This window comes from Vidua macroura, chromosome 3 (genome assembly GCF_024509145.1).
Source record: "Vidua macroura isolate BioBank_ID:100142 chromosome 3, ASM2450914v1, whole genome shotgun sequence".
Taxonomy (NCBI): Eukaryota; Metazoa; Chordata; class Aves; order Passeriformes; family Viduidae; genus Vidua; species Vidua macroura.
Window position 1 is genome coordinate 70,202,174 of NC_071573.1, and position 24,451 is coordinate 70,226,624.

The 24,451-nt window shown below is 40.9% G+C and overlaps 1 protein-coding gene across 1 annotated transcript; it reads right to left on the reverse strand.

Moving 5' to 3' along the window:
* Positions 1-564: 564 nt before the first annotated feature.
* On the reverse strand, positions 565-2,311 carry LOC128804951 (uncharacterized). Its single transcript, XM_053973297.1, has 3 exons — positions 2,210-2,311; positions 1,412-1,531; positions 565-1,243 (listed from the first exon to the last, which is right to left on the reverse strand). Exons 1-3 carry the CDS (start codon positions 2,309-2,311, stop codon positions 680-682), a joined length of 786 nt encoding a protein of 261 aa, XP_053829272.1. The 3' UTR covers positions 565-679.
* Between the last annotated feature and the right edge of the window lie 22,140 nt (positions 2,312-24,451).

Sequence of the window (24,451 nt, forward strand, 5' to 3'; positions counted from 1 at the left end):
TTGCCATTCTGCTTTCTCTGCGAGCGAGGGCTTAGCGCGACACTCGCGCAACCAGAGATCGCGCCCAGCACCCCGGGATTAACCCGCACCCTCCAGGAGCGACACCGTGGCAGGTGAGCGGGGAAGGGAGTGGGGCGCTGCCAGCTCTGTGAGGCGGGGCCGGCCGTGCAGGTGCGCCGGGCCCCTCCCGCTCCACTCCCCGCGGAGGGGGCGGCGGCCGCGCTGCTCCGCGCCTAACGCGGCCTGACAGGCGGGGCGGCGGCCGCCGGCGCTCCCGCGCGCCCTGCCCGGCGCTCCCCCCGCGCTGACATCACCGGGCAGGATTTAAATAGCTCCGCAGCCGCTGCCTCCCGGATACAGCGCGCCCCATTGGTCGCCGCCGCAGCCAATGGTCGCGCCGCGCCGCTACGCTCCGCCAATGGCGGGGCCGCGGCCGGCGCGCGCCTCCCCTGTCGCTAAGGGAGGGAAATACAGCGCGCGCGGCGGGCTGTCAGGTGCGCCGGGATGCGCCGGGAACGGGGAGCAGCCGGGGGGCTCCGGGCTGGGCGGGTGGGTTCTCCTGCCTTCACCCCCCCCCCTTGGTTTTCATCCCTGCTAGGCGAGCTCCCCTATCCAGCCGCGTTACTCGGCGCGGGGAGGGAAGGGAACAGTGTGGAAAGTGACTGTTCTCCGCTTTGTTTTAAGCGTTCCGGCGGCGGCGGCGCCTCCCGCGCGGTGAAATGCAGGACGAGCGGCCCCGCTGTTCTATTTCCTCCTCGGGGAGAGCTTGAAACGAGAGGGAAAGAGAGAGAGAGAGAGAGAGCGAGAGGGGAGAGCGATCGGTGGTGACTCGGGGGCTGGCCGGGCTGCTGCTGGGGCTCGGCGGCCGCAGACGGTGGATTTGTGGGAAGAGGACGGGATGAGAAATAAACGCACCTGGCCAGCGGTGTTTAGGGGAGCGGGGGCCGGGTGCCCCCGCTGGCTGCCGGAGCCCCCGGACTCCGGACGCGGACCCGCCGAGCTGCAATGGACGCTGCCCGCCGCTGGCCGCAGAGCGGAGCACACCCGCCGCCGCCGCCGCCGCCGAGGAGGGAGAGCTGCCCGCCCGGAGCCGGCCCGCAGCGCGCCCCTCGCCCGAAGAGGGGCCGGGAGTTTCCTCTTCGGCATCGCTCCGGTGACCGCGGGCTGTGCCAGCCCGCCGCCCAGATAGGTTGCGTGGCAGCCACGGCGCGAGCGAATAGGTAAACGCCACTGTGTAGATGTGCTGTTTGGAGAGGAGAGAAAAAAAAAAAAATTAAAAAGATTAAAACATGCGAGGATGCGGTCGTTGGGCCTGGCACAGGGGATGGGGCTGCACGGGGAGATGGAATAGCCTCCTCTCCCGTGTCTCGCGCGGCGGCGAGATGTAGCCGAACGAAAATGAAGTCCTTACGTAAGGCGGGCTGGCTGGATGGCTGGGTACCTGCTGCGTCCTGCATCGCCAGCCGCTGCCCCGCCAGAATTGCCTGGGCTTCTCCCTGCCATGCCGCAGCCTGTCACTGCGGGGCCTGTCCTAAAAGCAGACTTTCATCCGCAGGAGCTCGTACATTTAAGAGCTGCGTAGCACTGTGGAACAAACAAATCAATTGCATTCCAAACTCAGAAAATTTAATCCATTTCATTTGTTACCAAGCTTACTAGCTTGAAGAACATGGTACAAATCTACTTTGCTGTCAAGCCATGATAGCATTACGTAAAACATTTCTTCTTGGATACTGTTTACTGCTTCACACTCTACAAATATTTCTGACTTCTTTTCCGTATCTACAGTGTGTTAATGCATTGCCTGAATATCCTAAAGATGTCAGCCTGCATACTCAAAAGGCAAATGCATGTGTAAGAATTGTAGGAAAAACATGGAACAAGACTGAGACCTTTTTGGTTTTTTAAATTTGATTTCGGTTTATGGTTCTCCCTACATTTTAGTGTAGGGTGATAAACTTTCTGCCTTGCTGCTTTTCTTCCCCATTCATCATCAAATTAAGAACACAGCTTAAGTCACAGTTTTGTTGGAGAGGGGTTTTTTTATGTAATCAGAAATTCCTATGCAACATGAAACATTAATTATTGCAGGAGAAGCTGCAAATTCTTGCCATAGAGGCCCCAGTAAATGTAAAACTAAAAATCAAATGAATACTTAATCTTTCCCTGAAACAATCCCACCGAGTTATCAGAAATCTGAGGTGCCTACCTGTCTACATCTCTGTGACGTGATGAAGTTTGTGTCAAGGTTTATTTCCCTTTGGAAAAGGGGAGCCTCTAAAATGAAATCGTTACCCCCGTCCTCCCCCATGTTTCTGTTTCCTCCTTCTTACCTGTTTTTCCTGTCAGTGAAAGATGAGGACTGTGAAGCCTTATTTCCCCTTCTGTTGTTGCAGAACTCCTTGGATGTGTCGGAAGTAAGTGCCGGGAGCATTTTGTGATCTTTGTGGGAGGAAGGCACAAGCCACCCAGGCCCCGTTCCCTCCATCTTGAGCTTTCCATGGTGATTTGCAGCAGCACAGGGAAGTATGAAGCACTGAGGAACAGAAGTCAGTGTTTAAACCTGACTTCACTTCTGCATTAACGACCACATAAGTTTCAGATAACAGAGGACCAGGGGTAGAATAGCAGAAGCACTTAAGGTGCCTCATTTAAAAGTTCTTTTTTGCATAACTAAAGATTCGGGAGCTGTTCAGAAAAGATGATTATACAAGTGGTTTTATTTACTGTCCTAGCAGAAGATGATGATCCGCATTATCTTATATGCATCTTGGATGCATCTGTATCACCATATAGATTTCAGGTGACCTGTATTGATTTAAGTTAGTAAAGAAATACAGTGAAGTTTTAAATAATTGGAATAATATTCTCCCTCTCTTTCAGTCAGATTTGCCCTTCATGTTACTTGTGTTTCATAATCCTCCTAGCTCTCCATTTCGTCATTACAAGACCAGCATCTCTACTGTAAAAAAAAAAAAAAAAAACCACAGAGAGAGAGAAAGAGAGAGGACCCCCCCCCCCCCCCACCAAGCAAAAAAAGTCTTATTACAATCTGCTATTTATATAAGTGCTTAAATAAATTTAGGGCACAAAGTGATCCCAGCTTTTAATAGGCCTATTTAGTTTCATTTACTTACACAGGTATTTTTTTGGAACCAGAAGCTCTCAGGAAGGGAATGTGTCCGATGCACCAATACCCTTTAGGAGTTTGATAAAAGACATGATATCATGAGTATCATCACCACTTCTGTTATTCTTCTTACATAGTAGCGACAAGATTGAATCACCATTTTTAGCTATTCTTCAGCAGAACTCGTAATCTATCAATGTGTCAGCTCAACAGCAGTTTTCTCTTCACTAATGTAAACCAGAAGGTCCAGCTATCACTGATTTTGACATTTTTATCTGAGATTGCATGTATTGCAGAAATTTGAAGCAGATGAATTATAGGGCCTATTACATTTTCGTAAAGATGCACAAAACATAGACTACGTCACCTAAAACATTTCAAACGAATTTATACCGGTTAACATTCCTACGCTTGGTGTTTCCTAAGCCTTCTGCTAGAAGCACTATTAAATATTTGTCTGATAAATAACAAGAATGAGATCAAGTGTGGGTCCTGTAGATTTTTGAATGCCTCACATTGCCCTCTCTGTTGTTACATAATGCATCATAAAGAAATACGTGCCTTCATTCTCTTTAAATCACTCCGGCATGGATAGTACTAAGCCTTCCTCCAAGTCCTTGTTATGCAAGTCCTTCCTACTGCTAATAGCTGTCAGCTCTGCATGGTTACTTTAAAAACAAGGTAACTGCAGACTTTTTGTGAAGCTCCTTGCATTTCTGGAATTTTCAGTGAGGTGATTCCAGGGCTGTTGCTCTCTTTCTCAGCTACAAACTAAGTTATTGTGAACAAACAGGTTTTTTCCCATTTGAATAAAGTCCCATTCATTCCAGAACATCAGAAGGTAACCTGTTTTTTTTTTGTTTTCTTTACTTGCCTCTGTAAGGACATTATGGGTATCTGAATGCACTTCAGTGTCAAAACAGTGGAATAGACCAGAATGCAGTAGTATTTTCAATGTCTGTTGGAAAATGCAGGCATATAACTAAGTACCGAAAAAATACATAGCACAGTAAAAAAATCCATGACCAATCTAGCAAAGCTTTTAGGTAACAAAAAATCCATATGGGCATTAAGTACTATTATTTAAAGTAAAATCTGTGTTATACAGTATAAGCAGCATTCAAGTGAAATTGATGAGACATCTATATAGAACTGAAAGTATCATTTTTAAAAGCTATGGTACGACGTTCTGTATTTCTTTACTTGGAAAGTGGAATTTTACTCGTCATTCGGTAAGGGTATAAAATTAACAGCAAGCACGTCAGAGAATTAAGAACACTGCCTGATTTGTGGAAATTTTTTTTCCCTCTGTAAAACACAGAGATCCTCGGCAGCAAAAAATCAGGAAAAACCTTTCTGGATTTTCCAATATCATGTAGATCTTGTCGAGTACCCTGTCTTTTAAGATGGTCTTGGTTTTAAAGAGACTGAAATAGGAATATCTCAAAATTCGTCATACTGACTATACTTAAAAATATTTTCTCTTCCTTTTTACTTGTAGGTTATGCAGGTAGTAACTCAGCAATGTGTCACCAGGAAAGGAGAGTTTGTTTCATAGTCCATTAGCAGATCTTTTAGTTTAACAATCCTTTATTGCATTTCTACATTTCTTTGCCTTTTTGTGCTTTTGTAAATTTGAGGTACTAGCTTATTTGTTTATTTCCATTCTCCTACTTTTAGTTATTCTGAAAGGTTAAAATGTAATCTGTTCAGATTTTGGTATGACACATAGAAAATATTTTTTTTAATTCCTTTTGCAAGCAGTAGGTTGGTGGGAGGAGGTCTGCACTATAAAACAGTTTACCTATGAAATTGTACTCCAGTGCGAGATTAAATAAGAAAGAGCAGGATGACTGAGACAAGTCATTTGTCACAGATGTTCATGCAGTTCTGGTGTTTTATTTTAAGCTGGATTCATCAAACGTGCTAAGGAATAATTTCTGTCTGATATGAAGTTCCCATCAAAGGAGACTGAGTGGTTTAAGTTTAAACTGTGGTTTGAAAATACAGGGGAATGTTACTGGACCGGTGACAGTTTGATTCGGTAGCCAAAGTGGACACAAAGAAGTAAATTGAAGAATGCTATTTTTGGCCTAAAATACGTCAGGAAAATACATCACTAATATAGTACTGTGGAGCAGTGACTTTACCTAGAAGAAGGTTTTTTTCTATGAAGCTCAAAGATTTTACTGAAGGCGTCTGAATTATGTAGATTTTAAAGGGTACCAATGCCATTAGAAAGCAAGCATGAAATAGTGATGTGTGAACCTCAGATATTTGAGCAACATTTACTGACCACTTTTACAGTATTTTGCAAGTTTATAATATAGGTTTAGTGTTAATTTTATGTAGTGAAAATGGAGGAGGTGAGCACTAGTGTAATACTGATTTGGGGTTTTTTAGATAGGCCGATTATCATATTTAGCAAAATACAATACGAATGAGAAGGCCCATGACTAAGATCACTTTAAAAGGGATATTTTTTTAAAAAACAGTATTGCACTTATTTTTTGTTTGTATTAGTTGCTCTCTCTTTTAATATAATTTTCTCTTTTGTTAAGTTCGTCTCTCTTCCTTCAGAAATACTGTGCCCCAGCCCCAAAAGGGAGAAATATTATGGCTACAATTAGCTTCTGTTTACTGGAGCAAAATGATTTTTTCCCAAACTGAAATACATGTATTAATTTGCTAGACTTCCAGCAATTTTTACATATGGTATTTCTGAGAAAGAGATTGTAGTGTCCATTTTAATGCAGCTTACCACAGTATAGCAGCCGTAATCGAGCGCTTTTCTCTTTGGTAGTCAGATATACAGAATTGTCAGGCTGTTTGCTTTTAAATACCTGAAAACTGAATCAGAAAAAAGTATTTTTGATATGATAAATTTGGCTTTCCAGTCTGTACTTTCTTTTGAGTTTTCAAGGTAAATGCTGTGCAGATTGATTATCAGAAAAATGGAGGCTTACGTAATCGGGACATACATTTTTCTACTGCCTCCCTTCCCCCACTTAGCTTTCATTTTACTATGAAAAATGAAAAATTTTTAAAAGAAAATTACTATGACATACTGATTATACACACGTTTTCATGGAACTGCACAGCTAAGCTATTTGTATCTATTTAGTAAAAGAAACAGCAAGCAAAATATTAAAACCTTGAGACGGCTAAACTTTAAAATTATAGTCGTCATTAAATACAGCTTTATCTAATATGCTGTACCTAGCTGCATAGCAATAAGTCTTCTTTCTTTGCATAGGGAATTAGAGCACTTCTATGTAGTCTTTATTCATAATAAGAAAAATAAGAACATCGTACCCCATTTTTTATTTGTCGTAAAGCTGATGCTCCTTCGTAAGGGAGTTGGTCTAATACCTAACTTTCAGAGGATGATTTTCAGTGATTGTTGTTGACAAAATATAAGCAAATGAATCAGAACTCTCTCCTGTAGGTAATTACAAACTGAATTAACTAAAAAGAACAATATTAAAATTTTATCTAAATATGTTAACATGAGCTCTTACCCATAGGTGGCAGTCATCTTTCACTGTAGCAGGGATGCCAAACTTTTGGTTCGTGGTATTCACGCTTATGCTGAAATAATTTTGATGAGGTATGCGTATGTACATAAGAATATACATGTCTGCATTTTGGGAGAGGGGGAAGGAAGTGAAATTAATCATAAAATTAGTTAGTAATTAGGAGGAATTTAAATTGCTGTGTATAAGCAGTAAGATAAGGAATTATTGCATTCTGGAGAAAAGGTAGAGGTATTTATAAAACCACAGAAGCACATTTTTTTATTGATCCATTGCTGATGCTCCTCAAAACGAAGTAGTAATAATTCGGAAACCAGTTAGCCCTACAAATTGAGCAGAAAGGCAGGTATCTTGCCAGCCTTAGTGAACACAACCCTATATCGTGCCCAGTCCTCCAAACCACATTTCTGTCACCCTTTATCTGTAAATTACAGAAGCACCACAGTGATGATGTTCCCCTGGAAATTGCAGCAAAGAGGTATCTTAAAATTGAGCAAATACAGAAAAAGTGCTCTGGGTGAGGGTGGCCTTTCAGTCATGGAGAGCAAGCAGAACCTACTGGCTGCTGTGCCGTCCTCTGTCTCTTTGCAGGGCTGCGATCGACACCCGTGGCAGCGCTGCGCAAGGGGAGGACGCTGCCTGCCCGAACAGAGATCTGCTCAGTTTTGCCATCAGCTTTTTTTAGGGATTTATGTGGTTTATGGGGATTTCCTTTTGCAATACCACTAAGGAGGCCCTTGGGACCCCACCAAAACTGGAGGGTATAGAAGGAACTAATAAGGCCAGGTCATCTCAGGCTAAAGCAAACAGAACTCATGAAACTACAAATGTGTCATAGTGAAACGATAACATTCTTCTGAGAAAAGAAGACCGAAACCCAAAATTCCTGGGTAGGTGAAGTCATACTCTTTTTTCTATTACAGCTGCACTGAAACTCTTTTCAGGTAAGATTAATCTAATGTACACATTCAGCAGAGGTCAGGAATTAGCATTTTACAAAACAGAAAATTGTAAAAATAGACAATTATGTGTTGCTGTTACAATGTTTCACTGTGATGCAAGATTAAGGGCTCAGAATTGAGCAGAATGGTGCAGTATTATTAAAACAGAAGGACTAATTCTCCTTATGCAAGACTCACAGCAACACACATCATTGTATAAGCCAAAGCAGGCAGTGTGATTTCATAGTCACACAGGGTATTTCCACAGACAGACAACCACAATGTGACTAATTAGATATTTGCATATGCATGGCCCCATTTGCTCCCCAACTGTAATAATTAGGAGTATTGCACTCCACATTAATTTACACTCTTGTGTAACACTACTGAATATAAGATAGCGGGTGGTGATAAACTGGCTGGTGACAAATGGGTAAATTTGATACATATTTTGAAAATCAGAGTTTTCATAGCCAGCTTTGTCCTTGACGAAGTGGGCAGGACTGGAGAAGACCTCCTCTACTGTGGGGCCTGATCCTCTCTATCGCAGGCAGACGTGTTGCACTCTTCAACTTAACATGCAGAGACACTGGACTCCATCTTAAAGCTACCCCTGCCATCAGCTTGCCTCTGTTTATCTGTTCCTCTTCATGGTTAAAGATTTCAGATCATGTATATCATGACCAGCTGAACCTCTCACATTCTTCAAGGTCTTCGACTTCAGTTTAAAGAGCATTTCTCTCACCCAGTATAAAATCCATTCCCATGTGTCCTCCCTTGAGTTTTTCAGTTTATTGCCAAAACCTGCTCAGCCTCAGTTCAGCCAAACCAGCTGTGCTGTACCTATCACAGAGAAGAGTGCTTTTCACCGACCGTTCTCCTAACCCTCCTTTTTGCCTCCACTTTCAGTAAATCTTTTTTAATCTGCAGGGTTAGAAGTAAGCACAGTGATCCAGATGAGATGTTGCTAGTGCCTCTTATGGTGCTGTTAATACCTTCCTATGCCTCCTAGATACAAAGCAACAAATATTTTGATTTTTAATTAATTTATTTTTATATTAAAGCTATCTGCTTTCAACATCTTAAAAGCCTTAAGGACTGACCAAAACATCCAACTTACCCTTTTTTATGGATACTGACAGCAAACATTCTTCATTCCTAGCTTGTGACCTTGACCTTTGCACTATCATAGTGGTATTGCATGACAAGGGTGTCAAAAGGCTTTTTTTATGAAAGGGTGTCATCACTTTCATACAAGCCACGGGCTTCCCCTGAATTTCCCGGCATGTCCAGATTTGTTTGGGAATCTCTGCACTTTGCACGACTATGGATGTGAGCTGGCACACGCACACAATACAGCGCAGGGCACTGCAGGTGAGCTAGCTTGGCTCATGAAACAGAACTGTCTCTAGGATTAGGTTACCTCCAGCACATCACAGTGTGTTAGTTCAGGTAAGCCTTCCAGAATTTGTACAGCACTTCTGATTCGCTGTCCTGCACTGGCTTCATTTGACAGCTCTGGGAGCAAGAGGCCAAATTCTGAAATATTTTTATAGGAACAGCAGAGGAGATGGACTTATGTCTCATTATATTGTTTCTATTGATCTTGTAGGTTAATCTCCAGTTAACATGTGATGCCTGTGAAATTGAAGGAGGAACAGATGTACAAGACTTGTGTGGCACTCTTGAATAGCATCTAAAACTAAGAATTTTCTTTTTTGCTTTTTTTTAATAGAAGAATCTGGAGGATTTTCTTCATGTTTGTGGAAGTTAGATACCATTATGACTGTTTCTAATTAAACAATCAAAAATAGGTGGGTTTTTTTGGTTTTGTTTTGTTTTGTTTTGTTTTTTTTGGTTTTTTTTGGTTTTTTGCCTTCCCTTGGAACTGGCTACATGGCATTTGTATTGTAGAATTTTTATAAAGCAATTTTATTTTATATATTTTACTTCTGTGCCTGCGGAACAACTGAGAAACTTGACTACTTGGTTCGTCTTTATAGTGAAAATACCATACTGAAGAACTTTTCCTAAGTTTGGTATAGGCAGAGTTCCAGGATACTGAGTCAAGCGTATCATGTAAAGTGACTCTCATGCCTTGTGTTATACAATATTCCAGTCCCACTTTGTGCAGGCAGTACCCCAGCTTTGTATCCTCAGTTGATCATTCCAAATTTAAAGTAGTCAGTGAAAATAACTAATAAGATCTGTCTGAGATCATTCCTTAAGGAAGTTCACTATAAACTTTCTGCTACTTGAGACTTTCCCTTCCAAACTACTTCACAAGCTTTTATTCATATTAAGAGTTAATTTAGCAACTGCTATTTTCCTCAGTTTATTTTTTTTTCAAGTAGTATACTAACAAATGTTTTCCTGAAGTCCAGTCAGATTAGGTCAACTCACTTCCTTGATGTAGAAAGTAGGGTTTGGTGCGTTTTTGTAAATGTCTGGCTAGTGTGCTGTAATCTATTATTAGGAAAGCTTTGTAGTGTTTTTCTTTTTTTCTATTTACCCACTTTTATCCCACACATCCTTGCATCCAAGTTTTTGATGGGCAGTCCCAATTTTTCCTCCTGTTAAACTCTCATTACTTCTAAAATCTTAGTTGAGGTGACTGCTCTTGCGCTTGGATTGTAGGACCAAGTTTGCCCACCCAGAAATAAAGAAACCCAGAACAAAACTTAATTTTTTTTTTGCCATTTTCTCCATCTAAAGGATTCACAGAGAAGCTCACTCACAGAGACAGTAAAACATGGATTTTCTTAGAGTCTTCAGCATATAGCTGAGAAGACCATAGATATAAGAGTCTCTAAATCCTGCAATTTACTTCTCCAAGACTTTTACACTTCACTTCTATTCCAGCCCAGGCCTAATCATATCTTGGAGGTTTTATAAAGTCTTAAAAAGAATGTGAACATAGCTAACCAACTTGGTCAGGGTTGCTACAAGTTAAAAAGCATCCTTTAAAAACCTGAAGTTATGCCCAAATAGAGAAATCAGAAAAGGGCATCTAGCTGGCTGGTTATATATATATATATATATATATATATATATATATATATATGTATATAAACTGTTAACTGTATCAAAAAAGTAATTTGAAGAAAACCAGCATGACACAGGGAAGAGGCAGGCAGCTTTTGCAAAGGGAGGCAATGCCTCACAAGTCCTTCTATGGGGAGGGAGATCTGGTCGACACATTTAAAAAGAATTTAAAAAAGATGTTTGACATCTTTTACCAGAGGCTCTCAAAAACCTTAAGCTGCACGGGCAAAGAGACAGCTTCTCACGTGGACAAACATCACACTAAAGAGAAGAAGCAAAGGTCAGAAACAAATGATCACTTTTTGTGGTGATAGGAGTCCAGTAGCAGAGCCCTTCCACAAGCATGCTCAGAAATGTTCCATGAAGGGGCAAGAATAAAAGTGCAGAGATTACTGTGAGCATGAGGAGAGGATGAGGGACAAGGCCTTAAAACGGAGTGACTGAGCAAGAAAATAGCAGATGAGCCTTGCTGTGGATAAATGCCCTGTGATACACAGAGGGGTCTTGCCTGGCTCCTACCCCTCCAGAACAGCTTCGTAGGGCTCCAATAAATGCTGCCACAAAAACATCAATGCACAGCTTGGCATTGGTTCAAAAAGCATGCAAAACATTAGGAATTGCAAAGAAAGGGACAGGGAACAAAATGTAAAAAAAAAAAAAAATCTCATGGTGCTACGTGAAACTCTACTACTACTTTCTAAGTGTGGCACATGTTTCTTTGGTTTGTCTTCCTTCAGCACAAAGGCATGGCAACGCGTGTGTTTAAAAAACATTGCAAAATCAAAGCTAGAAAGCCAATATCAGACAAACAAACAATACCCACTGCACTAAAGGAAAACAACAGTTTGCTTCTCCCCCACCTTCAGAAAAGCCAAAAGGGAAAAAATTCAACGTAAGAGGAGATAGCTATGGCACTACTGGTAACATGATACCGGTTGATGAAGGTGAGTATGCAGAATAGTCTGATCATAGTTTGACTCTTACTTGCGCCTCTCTTCCCCTCGTTTATCCTCATTGGTCAAATCTACTAATAAAGGTAAAGCAGTTGTTCAATGTCATGCTAAAAATCATTGATAAGCAACAGAGACCATTGGATCCGTTAACCTGTAGATGGACAGGAAGGGCATCGTTTTTTGGGGGGCTTTTGTTCTCAGACTTCAACAGCCTTCCCTGTCACAGCTGCTCAGGGATACAAGGAAAACTGTAGCTGAGGAGAAGCAGGGTTGGATGCACTTGGCAGCTCCTCCACAAGGTGTGGAGGATGATTGCAGGAACTGGTGTTAAGCCAAGGGTTCTGCCATATGCACGATGAATAGTAACATTTTTCACTGCTGTAAGGCAGCAGCAAATATTTTTAAGTGTGGTGATCAATTTTGTTCTCTAGCATCTAATTGAACATCAGTAAATACATTATTAAGATGCTTGACAGTGCTCTTTTGCAATCAAGGCCAAGATGTAGCCAGATACTCATCTTAATCTTTCAAGACACATTTCTAATGAATTTTTACAGTGCCTAGAGGAAAGGTCCCTGGTCTGAAGTGGGACACCTGGATGCTAAAAGCAAATTGTAATTAATAATATATTGTGTTTGTGATGTCAGAGTGTCATCTAAAGACAGTGGTAAAACCTTGTATAGGCTACTGCTGGAATCCTATTAATAAAATTGCTTACTTTAAATCACTCCCAGGGCATAAGATATGATGTTCCTTTGCTGACACTACTCTCTCCTGAATATTTATATTTATGGTTATCAAGGAATCATCCAGTGCTGAGAGAACAAGTATTTTGAAATAACTTCATTGTATTGCAATATTTTTGCTATCGTTCTGTCCTATGAAGATATGGATAAAATTCCATTCTGCTTATCAGAAATACGGAAGAAGGTTAAGGCTCTATACCCACTGCAAAATGCAATTAGGGAGGCAAGCTATACCTACTTAAGATAGATATATACTGTCTCCTTGATTACTCAGTCCACGATGAGTAATCAGTCCTCACTTCTACAATGGCAACTTCTTGATCTTCTGTTTTCTGCTGGACTGAAGGAACTTTTTAACTCAAATTTTTCTGAATAAAATTTACAAATTTTACTCAAAAAATCTGCTAAATTCTACCATATACAAAAGCCAATCACTGCAGTGATTGCTACAGAAATAGATTGTAGTTCTGATTTAAATTCACATTTCTAGTCAACATAATTTAACTGCAAAAGGATTTTGCTTTCACCCCTAGGTTTTCTTATTATTTTTGAATCATTGAGAGAAAAACGATGGAATCCTAGACCCATTGCAGTACTGGAAAATATGCAGAGGGCTACACTGAAATGAGAGCTCAAGGTGTCCAGAGCTCAAACAAAAGCAATTTGGCTAGTGTAGCTGGTTTTGAGCAGTCTTCTCAACATTTTAGTTCTAAAACTTACAGAACCAATCTGAAAAAAAAAAAAATCCATTTATCACCTGCTGTAATAGCCACAAATTATTTAAGTAATAGTAATAATAAAGACTGAACCATGAATTTTAGTGGCCTGCCTTTATTTTTTTCAGTTATATACTTTTTACCATTGTTACTTGACTCCTACATGTGTGAAAGCATATGCATGTTTTAGTTTGGGGTGCACTGTGATACTACTTCTGGACTAACAAATAGGTGCAACAGTTTTGCAAGCAATTATCTAGTATTTCATAATCTCCAAACAGCTCCTGGATGGCAGACCTGAATTAGAAAACATAAGAATTTACTTCATTAAGGTATTTATCAGAAAGCCTTAAGTGACATATATTGGAGTAATTTGTAGCAAATCATTATTACAAGATATGAAGTAAATTTTCCAATAATTAATTAATTAGTACAGTCTCTGGACATTCATTCTTGGATCTATAGATTATTTTATCCTTTTTTAGGAGACAGCACAATGTGAAAACTTTATTATTGTAATAACATATCAAAAAACAAAAGGCAATAACATGGCAAAAACCCGCCAGAGCTGTAATCAAGGTAACAGGACAAGCCTATCTGAGCTGGGAACAGCCAGAACAGTACATTTTCTGTACCATAATTGCAGGCAGGGTTCAAATGCATAAAAGCAGTTGTTGAACTAAAGCACCCAGACCTCCTAAAAAAATGGGATTCATAGAATCCAGGTTGAAGAAGACCTTAAAGAGTACTTAGTTCCAGCCTCCCTAGCTTCCGAGCTACTCCACCATCATTCCCAGAGGGCTGTCTCAGAAGTTGCCCACTGTCTCCAAGCCAGCCAGCAGGAGAGCAGGACTCGGGTCCCCTCAGCCCTGTCCTACCAGCTGGGAGCAGATTGGCTGTCTGGCTCTTTTGCCCAGGTGAAGGTGGGTGAGCACAGTACAGCTTAACTAGGCTGCAAGAAAAACACATGGGATGTCCCTGTTCTGTCAGCCTAACGAAACTCCCACTGCCACCTGCAAAATCTGGAGGCCTGGAGGATTTGAACCTTTTTAACCTTGGGGCACGGCCATAGAGATAAAAGCACAGAGTGGCAAAGTATAGTAATCTTCAGGATGTGTGGCATCATTATATTCAGACGCTGTGTAAGCCTGATACAATAGCTCCTACCACATTGTATTTGAAATTGAACTATACCTTATTTAGGGCAGAGAAACATTTTCAAAATTGCTTGGACATCATAGAATTTTTTAGAGGTATAATTTTCAGCTTTTCCATTGATCTTTTTTTTTTTTTTCCAAGTCACTAGTTCACTTTCCCCTCATCTATTTGACTTTATCATAGGGATAGCTGTATTTGCCTGCTAGCATGAGATGCTGGAGGGTCCTCCATATTTGTAGTTTTGGATTTTGGTTTATCTTGCCAAAAAATCTGGGTATGGGGACGAATACGGATGTATCTTGTTCATCATATTTGCCTTCTGCTTAGGGATACAAGCTTTCATTGGAAGCAGAACATACTTGTATTAATTTCATAGATTTGGTCTTGCATGTGGTACAAGTATTTGTTTTGCTGGATTCTCAAAACTTCTGGAGAAAAGAAAAGGGTTGTTGCCATGTAAATATCTTTCCAGAAAACAGCAAACAAACCGAAGAGCCAAGATCTCCATTGTGGCGCCACTCAGCTGACCTCAGCCACTTTACACAAGGAGGGAGCATTGCCTGTGTCTGCTGTAGTTGTTTCACTGCAGATGAAAAGCAAAGGCAAGGTTTCCTCCTACCAGGGTTTTGTCAGAAAGGGAAATCTGCTTTCTGTACACACATTAGCAGTGCCTGAGGGATGGGGCAAGTTTTACTTCCTGGTGACATGTATGAAACACCCTTTAGTTGTGAGAAAATAGTGTAAGTTTTGAAGAAAGAAGCCTAAGAGTAAAGCAGAGATTATTAACTACAAATGAAGGGGACAGTCCTTAAGAGGATAATTTTCTGCTTTTAAATCTGGTGCCCGTATTAAAATTTCTCCCAGCAGCATGTGCATGACTGATACTTATTCAGCTGATAGCGCAAAGCAACAGTGACCCTGGCACCAATGCCGAGGCAATATTTACAAAAGGATGAACTATTTTCGAACAATGTCTTCAATGTACTAAGCACAAACAAGCTTTTCTTCAGCATCAGGCATGCATGTTGACTCGTTCCAACGATTTTGTTCATGTACAAATGTATTCATTGTGGACAATGCAAGGAAAATGTCATTCTCTATTTATATCCCAGTTTCCTTTTGTCCTCTTTACAGTATCTTGGGGCAGTGATGCAGAGCAGAATCTTGTTCTAAACTCCTGCTATTTTCCTCCCCATCTTCTTCCAAAGCGCTCACAGTAGCAGAGCTGCAGCGAGTTAAAAGGCTTCCTACAGCAGATTTTTTTTTCTTTTGAGACACAAAGATCGGTCTCTCTCCCTCCGCTTCCCAGCAGAGAAGATCTAAGTCCTACCTCTTGCTCCATCACTCGGAGCACATAATGGTGTTGGCAGCAGAGGATGTGGTGGTAGCAGCATTTTGAGCCATGTAAGTGGATGCACCTGGCACAGCAGTGTGAATAAGAGATGTTAAGGCAATTCTCTCCCAGCAATATATGAAACCATCCACTTCATGAACAGCCTCTCTGGGATAAAGGCTGCCTTTCTGTTGACTTGGATAAGTTCCCCAGTATGGTCAAAACAGAATAATGGAGGACTTTGAAAGAAGGGCCCTTGTACAGAAAATAATTAATCTTGCAGCAGAGGGGCAGGGAGAAAGATTTAGTGACACTTGAAAACAAAAAACAAACCCCTAAAAAGCACAAGTGCAGGCTCACACTGTGTTTTCATTGTAGAACAAATCATCTGTCCTGAAAGTAGCATTCTTGGGCAGGTAGGCCACCATTTCAGATAGGAATTAGGAACATTATTTTAAAGGACATTTCAGGGAAATACTATTTTGCCTTTCAAGCATTGTCTGATTCTCTTCAAGGTGGAAATGTCCCCTTCTCTAAACTGTGGCATTCCGCTCTGATAAGGTTCACTTTATTGGTAAAATTATATGCATTGTCTTAGTGCTATAATCATATCTTTACAAAAAAAAAAATCAAGTGATAAAACTCTTTACTTCTACAATGAAAATAATTTAAATTGAAAGCTCAACATTAAATAGAATTTGCCTTTAATAGATTTCTGCACTCTTTCCAGCTATGTGTATACAAAGAAAATAGTTACATGCCTCAGATGCAACAGTGAAAGGAATATGACACATTTCACATGTTCTAAGAAATTGAAAAACTCACATTTCTGAAGGAAGAATATGTGGCTGTTTTCCATTGGGAGACTCCTGAGGCCTGCACACTCACTTGAATGGATCTCCCAGTAAAGAACATCCCTTATACATGGGATTCAAGCATCCAGCATTTAATTCAAGCATCAAAACATTTACTGATTATTATGGATTTTTAAAGAAAGTAACTTTTCTTTCCCCAGATAAAATGTCTCAATCAGGTTGAAACAATTTTGTTCTCTGAAAGAAGAGTTTGAGACTTAATGAATATTACCAAATGAAAAAATTTTAACCATATAATGTATTTTAGATAAAGGGTATATAGAACACCAAATAAATGAACTCTTCTTGTAATTCATACTTCTAATAATGCATGATTTCATATGCTTTAGCACATAAAAGATTAGATAGCTTGAAAATTAAAGCAGTCAAACTTTTAGCACAGTGTGAGATGAAGATAAGGAGTATTCAGTCACCGAAAACATCTTTCCTTCATCACCGTCTAACTCATCCTTAAGGAATTTTTAAAATTACAATTGAGCAATTATTAACTACTGTACAAAAATAACTTCTATTAGCTGGAAAACATTTTAAGATCTTTCAACTTTAGGGTATAGAGATAAACTGCCATGTGAAGGCTTGCCTTATCACTCCCATAAATTGAAGTTTGACAAAGGTTGGTAATTCTGACATTTGGAGAGATGATTAAACCCCCTAAATGATTGAAAGCTAAGCATAACCTTCAAGATTAAATGAAGATTAAATGATCATCTATTATGGATGTATGCAATATATATGATTTCAACAGTTAGCTGGCAGCAATCATTCATTCTCATTTTTCATTAAATTTTTAGAAAGTAGCATCCCCCAGAGTTAATACTGGTATGTGCAGCTAAGGATAGTATTGAAATATAAATAATTTGGTTGTAATCTAGTTTATTGTTTTATTTTTTTCAAAAAAATTCTATCACTGCTGCATTACCATATTGAAATTGCTCAGACAAATAACTGATCAGTCCCTGTTCAAATAATGAAAAACCTTTGGAAGTGTTTTAATATGATGTGAGTCTTTAGTGAGCAGCAGGGAAAAAATGCTCTCTTCAGTAAAGTTTTTAGAACTGTTTTCTCAGTATGCAATATATGTCAATACAGAAGACCTTTTCTGCCAAAACATAACTTTATCTAAGGGCGAGCCTTGGAAAATGCTACTTATCAAGTTTTTTTAATCAGATAATGTATAATGTATAATGAATAACTGCAGCTAACAATATTTTATGCTTTTGTTGGTACTGAAGCAACTGGTATTACTGCTTTTTGTAATTTCACATTTCTTAGCAACAAAAAGTTTAACTTCTGTTGTTGGAAGCTGTGCTAGGATTATTTTCACAGTCTGCTCAATTTGCCTGCTCTTACATCTGACAATCCACCATAAGCAATTGAGAAATATTTTCTGCACAAGCTATGTTAAGCCTCATAACAATTATTGCTATCTTGGCTGATCCACTCAAAACCGTTTCTCCACTTAATCCAAAAACCTAAAGCTCTTTCTTTTCAGGCAGCATATCCTGCCTCATGGAAGGCATGTAACCACTATAGTCATGGTCAGTATCTGGGTACAGATGCAATGGGAGTTATTATATAGGCTCAATGTTAGATAATAAATCCTCTGATTATTCCCCTTCAGTGCTGGGTCCCACCCCTGGACATTGTGCTTGACCTACAGACAGTACTGAGCCTACAATAAAAGCATTTGGTCACCATTTTTAGAGACAAAAAATTTGCATATGAGATGACTGTAGCAGCAGTTCTTGTGGTGTCACCACATCTAGTCTGGGCACATACTGAAAATGGATCTTTTTACATTCAGTGATAGTTCAGTTTAGCAAAGAAATTTAGGATTCATTGGGTTTAAAGGTACAATGTGAACATAAAGCCTGAAATGAGATGAAGGTTTGGGAAAAAAGAGAGGCTTCAGCAGAAACGTGAGGTTCACCGTCTGAGAAATTGTTTTGAGAGGGTGAATACTTAGCACTTCTCACAATAGTTGTGAGATCTTTGTTTTGCTCTGAACAGATTCAGTAATTTTCAGGCTGTGGTGTCACTTCAGTGTCTGAGCCAGTGCCTTGAACCTGGAGCCATCCCTGTTATTTCTATTTGGAGCAGGGTGCATCTCCAGGTAACAAAAATACCCAGCACCTGGGAGACTCATTTGACACATCCACCCTTGCACTGCCTGTGGGCTGCAGGGACCCTTCCAGTGCTGTGAGGGCAGAGGAGCCCTCCTGGCCCAGGTGGAAGCAGGCAGCCAGCACTGCAAACCCAGCCCTGCATTCAGCCACCGTATGCCCATGCTGTCCCTGCCCAGTGCAGTTAAATAAATGCATGTTCTTTGTTTCCTGGCCTTCACTGAATTGGAGACACAGCCTACAGTTTGCTGTGATTTGTATTTCCTTCAGCACCTGTAGTCTGTGGTATGCACTTGGCCACTGAGATGTGTAAGTGTTTAATAACAACTGGACTTTGTGGGAAACTTGAGCTCTTGGACAGGTGACATTTTTGATGCTGTGGAACAGATGCAAACTTAAGTAATACAATCTAAGTGGTTGTTTTTACTGAGGCCATGAAGTGCAAACATTTTTTATTTATTTCATAATCCAACTTGTATTTTATACTTCAAAGTCAGATAACCACAATATTTTTTGCCAGAAAGAAACCTTTCTGAGCTGGCTGGCTCTACAGATGAATGCCACACAGCTGAATTCTCCATTCAAAGGTTTTCTTCTGCAACTGTAAGCACCAGAAGTGTTGTTTGGGACCTGTGAGAAAAGTTACATGACCCCAAGCAGAGTCTATAGCTCAGAAGGCAAGGAGCTGGGAAGCTCCTGACCAGGCTGGCTCTGCATGGGAGTTGCCTGCATACCTCAGTTCCACCGCTCAACAAGCGCTACATCTGCTTGGGTTTTTGTCACCCTGACACACATTCACAGTCCTGGGCCAAACGTTTCTTAGACACAGAGGGATTGAGAGATGGGGCCAGACAGACCTCAGTCCTTCAACCATTTGGGAGCATGTTCATGGGGCTGAACAGAAACATCGCACCCTACTTCTAGTCTGCCAGGAGTTGAACAGCATCACTGACTTTCTGCTCAAGTCCTCAGGTGAGCACTCCCACTCTCTCCAGGCAAAACGTTTTTAAGTGATGGATGAATTTAAAATTTTATTTACACCAGAGAATCTAATAAAAAGGAGTGGAGTTTAGTTTTCATTTCAGTTTTAAGTGAAATTTCAAAGACTGTATAACATTTAAGCAGTAATAAACAAATGGCTAGAAGGAAGAATAAAATGCTGGTACAAACTTTGGAAGCTGGTAGTTTTCAGAAATTTGGCAACCATCTCTAATATTACCATATAGTATGGGTCAAATGTCTTCATGCTGATTTTTTTTTTTTTTCTGTAGCAGGATGATTTGTTCATTAAATTGCTATTTATTTCAATGTATTCCTGGGAAATAAAGCCTCTAGTCTATAACAGTGACAGGTCACTGAAAGGTGGCTTTCATGTACTCAAGCACTTCACACGTTCTAGGTCAGGCACCTTTCATGTGTGTCTTTGTGCAAAAGCTCCTGTAGCATGTTTTACTTCATTCCTTAGACAGAGGCATTAAACTTGACAACAAAATTGCTTCCACCCTCTTTATATCAGTAACTACATAAAGGTAAGTTAGAGCACATGGTTTTAATTTAGCCTTTAGTGGTTTTATTTGGCAGGGGGGAAAAACTGTTGAGCACTAACCTTGAATTAGAAGCTGACCTCTGAATTAGTCAGCTTTTTTCTTGTAAATGCATTTTGCAGAATATAAACATGAACCATCTATTTACATAACGGTAGTGACAGCCAAATTATTTCTTAGGAGCATTAAGGCTGGAAATCCCAAACACTCCTTCCTTGCTGGAGAATGGTTTATAACTCCTGAGAATAATCTCTTCAGCAAGTAACTGCAAACAGAAAAAGCTGATCTTTTTCCAACCAAATTTAGGATTTCTCTAGTATTTCACTAAGAAACCCCAGATAATAATTATAAGCTGCTGTTAAATGAAATGCAGGTCACCTCCCAGGGTGCATGTGGAAAGCTGTGAAAGTGCTGGTGGTGGTGCAGCCTGCTCCTGTACTACAGTGGCTTTATAGGAGACGCTATGAAAAAGCAAAGAACAGCCTGAATCCAGCATGGCACTGGAGAGCCCTGGTGCAGAGTACCAGTGATGGCCCTGAGGGATGTCCAAGGACAGGAACCCCATGGTATGCCTAAGTTTCTCCACCTGTCCTGTTCCTGGTTTGCTGAGAGCCGAGGGCAGGGAGAAGCAAGGAATTTTAGGCCGACTGAAGCTGAGATCCTACTTCAACCCAACAGCAGATCTTCAGCCCCTCTCTGCTTCCCCAGCTGGAGCAGCATAAGAAGGCAGCCTAGCAAACTGAGGGGTCCTGCACATGTGCTGCTGCCTCTGACATGTATGCAAGCACTGCATCCTAACTGAGCTCACAGCAATGTCTTAAGAGTTTTTAAGTTTTTTTTCTCAAATCCAGGTAAAATGAAAGCCATGAAATGCCACCAGGCTTTGAAGTTCCTGGGTTTCTTTGAGTGTGAGCTTTACTGGTTTTAAAAATAAAATCTTACAAAATGGGTATATTAACAATGATGAAAAACAAATCTGAAAAAGATCAGAATAATTTGTGTGAAATATTCTTCAGGCCAAGGGGGTATTTAACAGGCTTTCAGAAGCAGAAAAGTTACTTGGCTCATTTTAGTTTATTTTTGCCCACTTTAAAGAGAGAGTATTTTGTGGATGTCATAGTTCTCTTTATTGTTGACGAAACAGCAGAATGTCCTTTCTTTTTTTTTAAACTGTATTTTCAGCAGGTATTTTTATTACTATTATTATCATTATTATCATTATTATTGCAATAAGAGTACATACCATAGCGTAGCACTTCTAGCTTGCTCCACGTTTGTCGGCATGCCCTGCCATAATATGCCATAATAAGTCTCTAAATTAAGATGGTATTTTTCATGCTTTCAGCAACAGCAGCAAGGTACTCTGCTCTTTGCTGTGTGTTGTTATTATTAGCTCTCTCATGATCGAATTCCAGCCTCGGGCACTGGTTGTGTGATGGGGCCGAGCTCTGATGGCAGGTTTCAGCCCGTGTTTTGTCTGCCTGTGTTTGCCCTACCTAATTCATGATAGGGAACACAAAGACTGGGCTGAACAGAAGGAAAGTGCACAGCCATTTTAGGTGTCCTCAAATTACTGCTTACGACTTGTCTCCAAACTAGAGTAAAGTGGGTTCTGTTTGACATAGAAGGTGGGAAGGGTTTCACTCCAGGCTGAGGTTTATCAGTCCCACCACCCTCTCTGGTAAGTGGGAATAAGAAAGGAAGCACCTGAAGGCTTCTCAGATAACCAATAGCAGACCACTTTCCCCTGCCCAGCACTGTTTTGTTCACTGGCATCCTCCATGGGGTTGCCACCAGGCCACTTGTGCTTGGCATTTCGGACCCAGGTTGCAAGGGGCACAGACAGTGTTTCTTTGTTTGCCAGAGTTGTGAAACACTCAGTTCAGTGGCCCTGCTGCCCTCTTGTGCAGCATAGAGCCTTTCCCAAAGATTTGGCACAAATACTGTTACTCACTGCTGGTGAAATAAGGTAAACACCTTCCTCTCCCATTGAGAGCAGGAACATCGACTCCTGCAGGTTGTAGTTTGTCCTTTCTCAGGCCTTCTTCCTCTTTCTGCTGGCCTGCAGTGTGAAGCAGAAAGAGTGTCCTTGAATAGGCCAGCTCTCCCCAGGACTGAGGGTGACATGCATTCGTTGTGTTCATTCGGTGGAATCACAGGTTCACAGAATGGTTTGGGTTGGAAGGGACCTTAAAGATCATTTAGCTCCTACCCCCCTGCTGTGAGCAGGGGCACCTTCCACTAGACCAAATTGCTTCCAGCTCCCTCCAGCCTGTCCTTGAACACTTTGGGGAATGGGGCATCCACAGCTTCTCTGGGCAACCTGTTCCAGTGTCTCACCACCCTCACAATAAAGAATTTCTTCCTAATACCTAACCTAAATTTATTCTCTTCAGTTAAAAGCCAGTCCCCCTTATCCTATCACTACATTCTCTAGTAAAGAGTCTCTCTCTATCTTTCCTGTAGGCTCCTTTTAGGTGATGGAAGGTCACAACTGGGTCATCCCAAAGCCTTCTCTTTTCCAGGCTGAAAAATCCCAATTCTTCTAGCATTTCCTCATAGGAGAGGTGCTCCATCCCTCTAATAGTCTTGGTGGTCCTCCTCTGGATGCTCTCCAAGAGGTTTATATCCTTCCAGTTGATACTCATTTTGCTCATTTTACTTGCTGTGTTCAGACATGAAAGCAGTGTCTCTTCAAAAGTGGAGAAAGCAATTTTTCTATCACTTTTTACGATGACCTTAGGGAATATAGCACTGTGTGGCTGAGGTATGTGTCCTGCTGAGGCAGGGGGATATTTCTCATCTTCAATAAAGCCTGTAGAAGTTCCCTGCCTTCCTTCTGAACTGCTTGGTCCTGAGCTTGGACACACCTGGGAAATGAAATTTTGCTGCCTATTTCTCTTTAGCAGGTCAGTCTTGAACTATACATGGAATCTCACTGGCTGCATGCTCCTCTTCTGCTGAAAGAGCTCCTTGTCCAAACAAAAAAAGGATTGAATGAAACTTTTAGTGTGATTAAAACACATTTCTCATGGGAAAAGCCTTTGCCTGGCCAATCAAGGACATTCCTGCTCCAGAATAAGTTAGAGATCACAGCAAAAAACCCCAAACTTTTCTAGGTAGTTACTGATATAAATAAAGAGCAGGAAGAATTCTTGCCCTTTGCCTGGCTTGCTTTGTGTCCAAAACTGAAGTGTTCTGCTTGCTCTGCTTTCCAGTAAAATCTCTAGCACTAGCTATTTTCCTATGTAGGAGGGAAAAAAGAAGCCTTAGCAAAAATCTCTCAATCTGTCTCATCAGCACCATCATTAATTGAGCATTTTTGGTAGTGGGTCAGTTCTTCTAAGCTAAGGAAGTGAGGCATCTTTATTGTGGCCCACATGACGAGCAGGAGCATGGCACAGTGGGGCTCAGGTGAGCTGGAATATCTGCTGCCCTGTTTCTCTCTGTGGTTTTGGAGTGCAGCAGTTCCTCCCAAGGATCCCAGAGCCAGGCCACAAATGCCACCAGGCTGTCTTCTGCTTTTCTTCTGCTCCTTCAGGTTACAAAGCTTTGAATTTTCTTCCAGCTCTGTGGTGGGCGATATGGATGGCATCTTATTTATGCTCCTGTTGTCTCTAGAAACCTCCAATTGGGTTCCTCCTGGCATAGTTTAACACGCCTACTGCCTGCCAAATATTTTTTTAATCCTAAAAGCCTTTCTGTTGCTAGGTTGAAATTTTTTCTGCCTTTCAGATATAAAGTGACTAATGGGATACATTTCATAATACATCAGCAAGCATAATACTTGTTATTATCATATTCTAGTGCCCTTTAAAAATTAGTGTACTGGGAGGATGGGGTAGTATGTAAATTGTATATTATAAAGACAGTAGGGCAAATTCTTTGTTCTTTGATAATCACATTTTATAATTAGGGATTAGGGAGATGAAGTTAAAAAGTATTGGTGTTGGGTTTTTTAACCAGTGTTTTTCAGGAGATGAACAAATGTCCAACAGTAAACATTAGGTGTTAGGACTTGTGTGGAATTTTGATGCTGTAAACCTCATCCTGGTCTGGTACAAATTTCTCTCAGGTTTCCATGTTTACAGGCTGGGAACGCAGCTTCTCCTATCCTGTCTGGACAACTTCTCCTCCTGCTGCTTCCTCCTCTGGTTCTGTATTTGTAGACAAGACAGAACCTTAACCCATAGAAGAGTAAATGAATGGAGAAGACATGTGGACCAAAAGGAATAGTAGGTACTGACACTGGATGACATCTGGGATAGCGTTGAATGTACATTCAAAAGAAAAGTGATGAGGCCATTTAATCAATAAATGTTATTGCAATTTTTGTCCTTTCATCTTCTGA